The sequence below is a fragment of the Dunckerocampus dactyliophorus genome, chromosome 1 (assembly GCF_027744805.1).
Source record: "Dunckerocampus dactyliophorus isolate RoL2022-P2 chromosome 1, RoL_Ddac_1.1, whole genome shotgun sequence".
Taxonomy (NCBI): Eukaryota; Metazoa; Chordata; class Actinopteri; order Syngnathiformes; family Syngnathidae; genus Dunckerocampus; species Dunckerocampus dactyliophorus.
The window spans coordinates 46,451,399-46,463,905 of NC_072819.1; the positions used below are offsets into that span (position 1 = coordinate 46,451,399).

Below are 12,507 nucleotides of genomic sequence, written 5' to 3' on the forward strand. Positions count from 1 at the left end.
ATGTCCTGTACAGTACAGAATGCATTCAGCTTGCCTAATTTACAGTATATAATTGTTCGATCGCTAGCAGTGTGGCCCTTTAGTGCTGTATGTTTGCAAGTTTTCTCCCCGACAAGACACACAATGTTGACGAAATGCTCTGCACCGACAAAGGCACCTGCAGGTGCACCCAAAAGGCAGAGGAAGATGCTAACCATTGCACAAAAAGTTGGAATTCTGGACATGCTGAAGGAAGGTGGAACTTACGCAGCTGTAGGGCGCCATTACGGAATAAATGAATCTTCGGTTCGTACCATAAAGGAGGAAAATAACATAAGGACGACAACAGCAATACACAGATGCAAAAAGGGCTGTCCACAACAAGACCACGGAGAGGATACCTCTGCGGATACCGCTGGGGCAGAGGCATACATGAACAAATTTTAATCCATCATTGAGGAAGGGGGATATAAGCCTGAACAAGTTTTTAATATGGATGTTATTTTGGAAACACTACATCGCTGATTCATCGCTGGACCAAGGCGTGATCCGCACTTTCAAGGCCCTCTATATGGGCAACATACAGTATATATTTACTCATGTCTGAGTAAAGTGTATGAAGTGTGTGGTGAGGGGTTTTACAGCCTTAAAACATATATAATGAACGAAAAAACATATCCTGTAAACGAAAAAACATATACTGTAAATGAAAAAAACCTATATAATAAATGAAAAAACATATCCTGTACACGAAAAAACATATATAAAAAAATGAAAAAAAAATCAACTTCTACTACATGGAACCTAACCCCCGCGTTAAACGAGGGAACACTGTATTCAAGATTTTCAGTGAGTGTGTTAAGTAAAATGTGTCTCCATTCAAAGTATTCAACTAACATGACAACAAATTTTCCCACAAAATCTGCCGCACTGAATGTGTATTAAGGTCCAATCAGGTTTAAGAACAACTGAGGGTGTGGCTTACATTCTGTGAGCGCCACATTGCTGGAGCGTGGTACCACGTTATTCACATGCACAACACTGAACAGTGCTTATGACTTGTAAGGATTCAAAAATGTCAAGCCTATGACTTGGGACTTGACTCAACCAGTCTTGTCTTGACTTGAAACTTACTTGAGACTTGCAAAACACAGACTTTCTCCCACCTGCAGCAGTAATCTGTTGAACTACACAGCTCAGACCCCCCCCCCCCCCCAGTGGGGCTGCCGAGGTAACATTTTACATTTCCCTACACAATGGGAACATGTTCAATACTCCAGGGGAAGTCTGATTGCTTCTCTCCTCTAATGTGTCCTCACACATTCACCTCAGAAAATGTGGCTGGGTAATGTCACAGGAGAAAGATATGCCCACACACAAAGAGATCATAAAGCTCTTAATACTCATAACTGTAAATGGAGACTTGAGTGTCTCTCTTTACTCTGCAGGACGACATACGATGGGAGATGATACTGAGAATGCACATGATACGTGCATTGTAATGACGGATTTATACTGAAAGCAGTGTTCTCCAACTTCTTGACCTAATTTTAAGTCACAGAGTTGCTGAGGTGATGAAATCTGAGTGATGCGTCATTCTTCACCCTACCGCCTCAGTCTCATTTTTCCAATGTCTCAGAAAATAATAGCAATTTTTTGTCACGTAAACGGTTTTTAAATCCCTGCAAGAACATCAACCACTTACGAAACATGGTGTTGAACTGCTGAGGATTAAGGTTCCACTTCCCCCAAGGTGTCTTGTGACCTTTGGACTGGGCATAATGGGCGTGATTGAACTCTGGTTCCGTCCCAAATGAATCCAGCACCCTCAACATGCACCTGTGGTGTGACAAAAAAAAAAAAAAAAAAGCGTTTGTGATCAATCCATCTATTTGCACATTTCCGGTATGTCTTATCCTGTTCACAGCTGCAGGGAAGACTGATCCCTGGACTGGACTGATCACCAGTCAATCTCACTGTGGAGAAAGACAATATATGCAATGACTTGGAACTCCGGGACTGCTCTGTGAAGGGCTGAAGAATGAGTTGCTAAAAAAGCACTAAAGGTGTAGCATTAATTCATGGTCAGACATGGGATGAACAGGTTGTACAAAATGTTTGATGGGATCAAACTACTGTAACTGTGTCAGAAATATACAGTGGTGTTAAAAAGTGTTTGCCCCCTGCCTGATTTTTTTTTTTTGCATTTTGTCACACTTCAATGTTTCAGATCATCAAACAAATTTAATTAGTCAACACAAAATGCAGTTTTTAGAAGAAACCTTTTATTGTTAAGGGAGAAAAAAAATCTAAACCTATATGGCCCTGTGTGGCCCCCCTGAAAAAAAGTCATTGAGATCTAGCAGTCTGGAAAAAGTTATAAAGTCATTTCTAAAGCTTTGGGACTCCAGCAAACCACAGTGAGAGTCATTATCCACAAATGGTGAAACCATGGAAGAGAACCTTCCTATGAGTGGCCGGCCAACCAAAATTACCTCAACAGCGCAGCAGCGACCCCTCCAAGAATTCACAAAAAAACACACAACAACATCCAAAGAATCGCAGGCCTCACTTGACTCAGTTAAGGTCAGTGTTCATGACTCCACCATAAGAAAGACACTGGGAAAAAACGGCCTGCATGGCAGAGTTCTAAGAAGAAAACCACTGCTGAACAAAAAGAACATCAAGGCTCTTCTCAATTTTGCCATAAAACATCTTGATGATCCCCAAGACCTTTGGGAATATACTCTGTGGTCTGACGAGACAAAAGTTGAACTTTTGGAAGGTGCGTAAGGTCCCGTTACATCTGGCGTAAAAGTAACACAGTGTTTCAGAAAAAGAACATCATACCAACAGTAAAATACGGTGGTGGTAGTGTGATGGTCTGGGGATGTTTTGCTGCTTCAGGACCTGGAAGACTTGCTGTGATAAATGGAACCATGAATTCTGCTGCCTATCAAAAAAATCCTGAAGGAGAATGTCTGGCCATCTGTTCATGACCTCAAGCTGAAACCAACAATGGCTGAAGAAAAAAACAAAATGAAGACTTTGGAGTGGTCTAGTCAAAGTCCTGACCTGAATCCTATTGAGATGCTGTGGCATGACCTTAAAAACGGCAGTTCATGCTCGAAAACTTTCCAATGGGGCTAAATTACAACAATTCTCCACAGCGCTGCAGAGACTCATTGCAAGTTATGGCAAACACTTGCTTGCAGTTGTTGCTGCTGAGGGTGGCCCAACCAGTTATTAGGTTGAGGGGGCAATCACTTTTTCACATAACAATATGTGTCACATAACAATAATACAGTTTCATTTAAAAACTGCATTTTGTGTTCAGATGTGTTGTCACTGACTAATATTTAAATCTTCTTGGTGATCTCAAACATTTAGGTGTGACAAACAAAAAAATAAACAAAAATTTGTTGCCAAGCAAGCACTACAGGTGTAGCATTAATTAATTGTCAGTCATCATGATGGATGAACAGGTTGTACAAAATGTTTGATAGGATCAAACCACTGTAACTGTGTAAGGAAATATACATTACATAGCATTGGTGTTTAGCCATTTTGTCTGATTTATTAATCTTGTTATGTATTATTTCATGTATTTTCAAGATAATTTAAGTAAAATTAATAATAAAAGAATACTTATTTATTATGAACAGGAGTAAATATTAGAATTAATCAACATAATTTAGGTCTTGATTGTCTCTTATCCCAGGCAGATGGTGTGCAGCTGGCTGTGTGAACTGTGAAAGGCCCTATGAGACATACAGCATTCACCATGACTGCGGTCCAAAACTGAAACAAGAACAAAAACACATCCTCTCTCAATTGTCCCAGCAGATTTCAGACAACAGATGGGGAAGTGATGCTCGGGCCATAACATTGGTGTAAACATGCTTTAGCACATCTCAGTCAACACATCTCTGTAAAATTTTCATTTTCAAAAAGGTTTGGCATTTTTACAATGATACATTTAATTTCACAAAATCCATAATAAAAAGAAGTCGAACAGTGTGGTTGAGGGTGGAATGTTTATATAGTTTTCCATCTTCAGGGTTTTATAGCGTTCCTGCTCATGAGATCAGCTCAAAAGGTTCTGCGTTCATGCTTGTCATAATGTGCTTATTTTTCAAAATCAGGATTGATTTTGACCCAAACCGTGCCAAAATCTGCTTACTAATAGTGGGGCTATGTTGACGTGACATCATTTAAATGTGGAAAGATCTGATGGACGACCCTAAGCCTGTGAAGGAATGGCGAATTCGTTGCTGATTGAGTTATGCATGTCACTTAACTGACATTTTCACTGCATGGTACTTCGATATGATAAAAGTACTCCATAATAAATCTTGTACAGTGGAACCTTGGCTTTCATAGTTAATCCATTCCAAAAGATCAGATGAAAACTGAAACGTACGGAAACCAAATCAACTTTCCCTGAAAGAAATATCTGCAATCCAATTATTCCATTCCAGACACCCAAAGATATCAACACAAAACACATTTTATAGAAAACAATTACAGTTTTGAATGCAGAAAAGAAAGACAAATGCATGTAAATGACGAATTCAATGGATTAATGATCAGTTGACATCACTTTTGCCTTTATTGACCAGAAAACGCAGATGAGTGAAGGGAGGAGGAGAGGAGAGGGGAAGGAAGATCCACACAAGACGCTGTTTCAGTCCAGTCCGTCCGTGACAAACTTACTTTAAAGAGTGGATGGTTAGAGTTGTATATTTGCTCACTTGAACTTTATTGTAAACTTCAACAGCAAGCTCACTCTTATGTGTCTCCATTAAACCATTCCCCCTGCAACCCGTGTTAACTAAGGAATGTTGCTGAATGCTCTCATCAATTACAGTAAGAACGTGGAGATGATTCACTTGTTAGGTAATAATAATCTCCCAGGAGGATTTCAAGGACTTTATCTTGTTCAGGAAATAGGATAATTTGTTTCATCGTCACACTTGTTAGTGCTACTAACAAGTTGTTAGGGTCTGGTTTGTGGTCGTGCTTCATTTTGTGCCGCAAACATGTCACCTTTTGACCTCTGTTGTGCTTCAAATTAGATCCCTTCACTCCCTGAGTGGGCGGCACCACGAGGCGCACCTGTAGCCACTCTACCGTCAAGGGCTCTTAAGCTACCTGGCTGCAGGAGGACGTGGGATTGTTACTATTGGTCTGCATGCTGCCTGTGAAGCACCAGTTTGTTTGCTGTTGTCTTTGACGTGTTCGTCTGCCGTGTGTGGTTAGAGCCTGTTCCACGCCGCCCTGCACACTAGTGACTTCTGCCTTTTTCCCCCCACGGTGTTTTTGCTCCCTTAGTTGCACAGTTCTACTTCAGTTTTTGGTTCAGTGGACTTTGTTTTCTATTGCTACTTAGTTCCTGTTCCACTTTATTTTTGACCTGAACTGTGTCTGGCACCGCATGCTGGGATCTTCACCTGTGTGTCCATAACAAGTGGGAATATGGAAAAAAATCGTATATATTAATGTTTATTATCTACTAATTTAGTAGATGATAGTGGAGGGTATATAAATATGGCTACATAACTAGTCACTCCCCACATTGAAGACCTTGTGTTGAGGTGAGAATACAACTTTTGCCAGTGGAGGGCCCCAAAATGACTAAACACACTCCTTCTTTATCAAAGTTCTGGTACCTGCACCTTTATTTATTTTTTTTGCAGCCGTCCTAAATTTGAAAAAAGCACTCAGAAATATATCAGTGCATGGTGGAGCACTTGGAGGAAAGACAGTATGTACAGCATTCTGTATGTGTTCTATGGGCGTATAAAGCAACCCCACACACATAATAAAAGATAATTAAAAAGATGATGTGGCCAGAATCTGTTTATAGTGTCCCAACTGTAAAAGAACCACTAACCATTCTTCATAGAGACTTGAGTCACCAACGCGTGGCACTCGATTAGTTTACGTGCGCTGGCCATATGATAACACTGACATATTTGTGGCAATAATTTTCATCATGAATTAAATGAAATGAATCCTACGAAACCAGAGGTTCCACTGTACCAGTACATGGATATCTGTAATGTTGGATTACTGTGTCCAATGTTGGATTACTGTATATTAATATTAGAATACTGTACAGCGTCAAGTAAAACTTGACTGAAACTCTTGGCTTACTTTTGTTAAACTGTTTTGTGCAACAGCTTACTCAAATGGCACTCAGCAGAATGCAAACCTCTGCCATAAACCATTAAAGAAAAAAGGGGTTTGTGTGATTGTTAGCAGGACACTTTGTGTTATATTGACAGCCACTTTGGAAAGCTATTTAAAGGTACAGCGACAGTCTGCAACAATACCAACACTTCAACATTTCATCTGCATTTAGTGCGCTGACATGAATAGCCAGGGAAATAATGCAGCAAACAACATCTGGACCTTAGATTACACCCAGTGCTGAATGAATTTCCTCAGGGCACAATGGGAGTGGATGTAGTTTAATGTGTTATCGCAGAGTGAAACAAAACCTGGTGACAAACAGGAGGAACCAAGGTGCCATTAGCGCCCCCTGATTTACTGTTCCTTTTATTTTCCTGACAGTATAAGTTGATGAGTTCCACTTCAAACTGAAAAGGTCTCATCTACAGCTCTCAACAGATCAATTGGATGGAAAATAGAATGGATGCACAAACCCCACAGCCTTTTGGTGAATATGACATGTGTGCAAAAAAAATACACCCACTCTCCTGACGACAGACAGTCAACAACAACTTTTTTCTTAAACTTTGAACCCTGCAGCTTATACAGCAGTGCGGCTAATTTATGGCTACATTCTAATCTCCTGAGATCGCCTTTACTTCAGAACTACTAATAATCGTTTAAATACTGTGCCGCTCAATTTAACAGTCTGACACACTGTGTTATCTAACAAAGAGCACTAATCTTATTGCTAGTCACACAGCAACTTAAAGGGATGGTTTGGATTTTTTGACATGATGTTCTACAACATCCCCATCAGCAGTGCAGTCCATTAAGAGCGATTTACCCCCCGCTTGGTATCATAAGTCCAGTTCTGGTCGGATGTCGGTGATGAAGAACGCAGTTCCAGGTAGTTGCTGTGATTTCACAAGTATTGAGTTTGGCTTCTCAAAACAATATGCACTCAAAAGATTAATACATTTTGCATCCAAAAAAAGCCTACTCCTAAAAATCAGACCTCACAAATTGCCTGGCATTATATTTGTCTCCCGCCGTATCCCTGTGCATCACCTGTTCGTTCTTGTGTATGTGACGAAGACGCTCGTGTCTTCTTCCCCTGTGGAACACACACGTAAACAAGATGAACGCAGCACTCCGTCGTGGAAGTAGATGCGAGCGTCTTCGTCACATACACAAGAAAGGCCAGGCGACCGTGGGCAGGCATCCGGCGGGAGACAAATATAACGCAGAGTGATTTGTGAGGTCTGATTTTTTCCAAGTCGGCTTTTTTGTGACGCAAATGTATTACTCTTTTGAACACATTTTGTTTTTAGAAGCCAAACTCCTTACTTGTGAAATCACAGTGACTACCTAGAACTACGTTCTTCATCACCGAAATCCTACTAGAACTACAGTAGACTTATGAGACCAAGTGGGGGGTAAGTCGCTGTTGACTGACTACACTGCTCATGGGGATGTCATACAACTTCATGTCAAAAAATCCAAACTATCCCTTAGTACACTCAAAAGATATACCTAAGAAATATACAAACATGTACCAATACCAGTTTAAAACGTTTTTTTTCCCCCCATAATGCATTTTGTTTGCGCAAACCATTTAATTGGAGGACAAGCAGCATAGAAAATGGTATTTGGCATTGCAATGCTGCCTCTGTCAACCAGAGGGAGGCTGACATCATTGCAGCGCCCCAATGAATGCGTTGCTCAGACGCAATGCATTTTGGGAAAACTTTAAGAGTTGTGTTTTTTTTTTTTTCATTTCAAACTCATATCGGTACATGTTTATACATTTCTGAGTTATATCTTTCGAGTGTAAGGTACTTTAAGTTTTCTCATAATGCATCGCTTCTGAGCGAAGTATTCATTGGCGCCTGCTTGGGTGCTGCAATGACGCCAGCCTCCCTCTGGGCTCCTCTGGCTCCCTATGGTGGACAAAGGCAGCATTGCATCATCCATCGATCCTTCCATTTTCTATGCCGCTTGTCCTCCAATGAAATGCTTTGGTCAGACCCAATGAATTATGGGAAAACTTTTTTTCATTTTAAACTTGTATTGAGACATGTTTGTACATTTCTTAGGTATACCTTTTGAGTGTTAAGTTGCTGTGTGATGAGTTTAGTGTTCGTTGTCAGACGACACCGTGAGTCAGACTGTTATATTGAGTAATGACCTCTTGCAATTTCTAAAGGGTTAACAAGTCCGCCGTGAGTTTTCTCGTAAGTCATGAATGGCTCCTGTCAAACAAAGAGCTGCCTGGTCCTCAATATGTCATTTTATGACGTGGACATGTGCAGCTTATAGTCCGGTGTGGCTTGTACTTGTATATGTACAAATCATTTTTTTCCTCTAAATTTAGTGGGTGCAGCTTACACACTGGAATTTACAGTAGGTTACTTTTTCACTTACATTAAACATGCAGGGACATGCAGTGTATTATTATGAACCAGCATCCACTAGTTGGACAGTGGGCCTTAAAGGGCCTTAAATTCAAAATATAAAAGTACTTACTGATAATGGACCCACGAAGGTCCCAGCGTCTTCTTAAACTGGGTGAGGCCCACAATGTCAATGTAGATGAGTTCAACAACTTTATCACCTTGAGTGGGACAACTGGACTTATTTCCCATTACCCTCCGCATGATCCTGGAAGTACATGTTTGCAGTAAACATACTGTATTTAAGTACAGCATATAGTCAAACAAGACACTTCAATTTACAGGTTTGAAGCATGGAAGGGCAAAACCGTTTGCAAACCATCAAAGTCATCAAAATAAGGCCACCAATATAGTAGTATTGGAAATGCATTCATGTATAATGCATTTTTTTATATGTGAATAATAAAGTGAATAAGGACAGCCAGCGAGGAAGAAGTGGAGCTGGCTTGTGGAGACAAGCAGGTGGGATTAATTTGTTCGATCAAAAAACCTGCACAGCTCAGCAGTTCACACTCCAGTGGGCTTCTATTCAATATTAGGCACATTCAAGATAAAATGTATAAATGTATGTTTGTCAGGGGGGGAAAAAAAAACAACAAATGTTGTTTGACCCTCAGTCAAATTAAATATCTAACCAATACAATTATTTTTTCCCCTCCAGGCACAGTTAACGGTGCACTGTTAAAAAAAAAAAAAAAAAAGATAATTTACTTGAATGTACTTACTCTTTGAGCTCAGCCAGGGAAGCAGAGATGCGGATGTCGTGACCTAGCAGGTACAGCGTGGTTATGAGATCACTCCACTGGACCAATTCGCCCAGAGGGCCACCGCTAAAGGCGTTTTCTGCGATCTTGAAGCCTGACTCTTTGGTTAGCAGACCCAAATGGACGAGGACCTGACAGGGCAGACAGGAACAACATAAGACACCCATGAGAAGAGTTGGGAAGGGAAGTAGAATAAAAAATTGTTTCCGAACAGGGGCGGTAAATAGGGACGGTATATTTTGGTGGCGAGTGATGAGTAGTGTGTTTTAACGCTAATATTCTGGAACCTAATGACTGTTAGCTCATTGCTTCCTGTGTGGTGTTGCGCGTTCTCTTCTTTGTTGAGTAGGTTCACTGAAGACTCTTCATTGTCCGTAAGTGTGAATGTGAAACAATGTCTGTCTTTCTGTGTTAGCACAACAGTCAACAGTCCAGGGTTAACCCTACCCCACACTCATCTTGGTTCTGTTTTTATAAAAGGCAAAAAAAAAAAACCTGACTTCAATAAAGTCAATGTTGTTTTGCTCTAGCACTAACCCATCTTGGGAATATGACGTAACTGAAGCACAAGGCAGGTCAAATGGGCGGGTGACTGCATTATTTAAAAGTGCGAACTGGCAGCTGCTTGTGACACAATGGAATATCCTTGTCAGTCCTTTCACTAGATGGAAACGACAAGCAAAAATAGCTGTGATATTCTTCTAAATGTAAGCTGTTGTATTTTTTATGATGGAAGTCTCCTCAGTGTAAGATTGTCAGTGCAAGTAAAAACAAAATAACTTCAAATAGGGGTGTGTCAGAAAGGAGGGACGTACCGCCAAACCCAATTTTAGAAGAGCATATTCCAATAGATGCATTCAACTATGAGATGCAATATAAACCACTGCAGTGCAACATCAGCTTACTCCTTTGCACAACTGAAAGACCGGCTCGGCTGACTGGGCCGATGCACTACCTTCTTTCTCCTCCGCTTGGTCAAGTTCTGCTTGGCAGCCAGCGATCGAATGGCACGGACCCATGGCTCAGCCATGCGTTTGATCCTCAGCATCATCCAGCGGAACTCCTCCCGCTTCGACATCATACGGTACAGCTCTTCAAAACTGGTCCGGATTTCTGCCTGCACATGTGACACAAACAACTGTGATCCAAAACAAATGTGTGCACATACCCTTGTACATTCACTTCTGGCTAACCATGACATACATTTTTGCATACACTACACAATATCTTCAAAAATAAATTAAAATGTGACAAATTAAATTGGCAAAATACTTTAAATAGAACATCTTAGTGCTGTCTGGGCTGGGTCCACATCTTGCAGCAGTCAAAAGTTTAGTTTGTTTCACCATGACAGATTTAAGCTTTTTTTTTTATAGGATAAAGATCATGACTTGTGTTTAAAATACTACAGCTTTCTTTCTCGACCAATTTTTGTGGTCTTTTTGGATGCATGGTTTTGATCTTTGTTGTGAAGAACCCAAGATATTATATCATCTTGCGGTGTAAATACAGTATTTGCAAATTTTTTTCTTTGAAAATAGGCAATTTTTTTCTCTACAGAAAACACCTCGTTCACCCTAAGTCGATCATCATTTATAAGTACAGGCACAATGTACAGTATACATGCACCACTGTTAGAAAAAGCCACGATTTCTTCATGTTTTACGTTTTTATGCTTCACTGATAGTGTTTTTCTCACCAGGCATTGAGATTTCGCATTTTGTTTGCTGTGAGATGCAGAAGTGAAACTAAGTGTGTGTGGCTTATTGTTCAATGTATTTATTTTCTATGCCGCTTATCCTCACTAGGGTGACAAGGGGATCCTGGAGCCTATCCCAGCTGACGGGCAATCGTAGGGCACGTACAGACAAACAACCATTCACACTCACAGTCATACAGTACCTATGGACAATTTAAGTCTCCAATGAACCTAACATGCATATTTTTTTGAATGTGTGTAGCCGGAGAAACCCATACAAACTCCACACAGAGATGCCCAAACGAGATACGAACTCCTGACTGTGTGGCCAACATGCTAACGTGACACTGTATGGCCCGAGCTCAATCTAATCTAACTATAACAGTCATTTTGTTACAAATGTTGATCCGAAATGGGAGAAGAACATCAACGTCAAGGTAGCAGTGCTGTTTAGGGTCAGGGGTCAAAAATAGACATTTTAAAGCGTCTCAACTGCTCGTGGATTTTCGCCATTCGCTGGCGGTCCCGCAACATAGCTTTCACGAAGGGAGGGGATCTAGATCTACTACATAGCACATTTTGCTCTAGAATCCCTTGGTCAGCTTCTGTTGTTATGACTTCCTCTATTCGTTCAAGGCCTGTAAGTCCCAAAATGTAATGCATTCTCTACCGTGCAGAAATGTAGGAAGGGTGCGTCTAGAATATCTTATATACCCCCCCCCCACACAGGGGGACTCCACTAAAATGGCTTAACATCCTGCAGTGTACTGTGACACACCATAAAACAAAGAAAGATTTTAATATATAAAAGTATTTTTAAAGCAAAGGTTATTTACTCTATAGTTGCATCAAAATATGCCCTGCAATTGGCTGGCGACCAATCCAGGGTGTACCCCGCCTCTCGCCCAAAGTCAGCTGGGATAGGCTCCAGCATACCCACGACTCTAGTGAGGATAAGCGGCATAGAAAATGGATGGATGAATGGATGGTCGTATCAAAATAGCCATAAGAATATTTGGACCGAGAATGAGAGAATGAAAGACAAGGAAATGATTGACGCAATCATGGTGCCATTGTCAGCTCCTAAGATGGCTGGAACATGGTTGCAGTGGCACAATTACATCTTTCATCATGACAGGAAATCACTTCCGTGGGCTGAACCTATTAAAATCCAGGCCTGAATTAAAATCTCCAAAGCCTGTCAAATGGCAGGTCCCCACCATGGAGGACTCAGCAGTGTTGATGCAACCAGAGGGGATGAAGAGTGATTAATATTGATTCACCCGCAGCGGTGAAACAGGGCCTTATTTTCCAGTGCTTATACCACGGACTGTGAACGAGCCTGTCAGCCCAGAGAAATGCTCCAAGTGGGATTTGAGAGAGCTGCCGCATGGGCAAGGATATAAGATCATTATTCCCCATTCGTCCCAAG

At 41.0% G+C, this 12,507-nt stretch overlaps 1 protein-coding gene across 3 annotated transcripts in view; it reads right to left on the bottom strand.

Annotated features, from left to right (window-relative positions):
• Positions 1-12,507, bottom strand: part of mgat5 (alpha-1,6-mannosylglycoprotein 6-beta-N-acetylglucosaminyltransferase) — an 82,025-nt gene that overhangs the window by 37,511 nt on the left and 32,007 nt on the right. For 2 of the 3 annotated variants that reach the window (XM_054783925.1, XM_054783840.1), the window contains exons 7-10: positions 10,332-10,493; positions 9,338-9,507; positions 8,686-8,820; positions 1,685-1,818 (exon numbers count right to left, since the gene is read on the bottom strand). In XM_054783925.1, coding sequence (XP_054639900.1) covers positions 1,685-1,818; positions 8,686-8,820; positions 9,338-9,507; positions 10,332-10,493 — 601 coding nt within the window. The remainder of the gene's footprint in view (positions 1-1,684; positions 1,819-8,685; positions 8,821-9,337; positions 9,508-10,331; positions 10,494-12,507) is intronic. The other variant, XM_054784013.1, reaches the window with a different exon arrangement.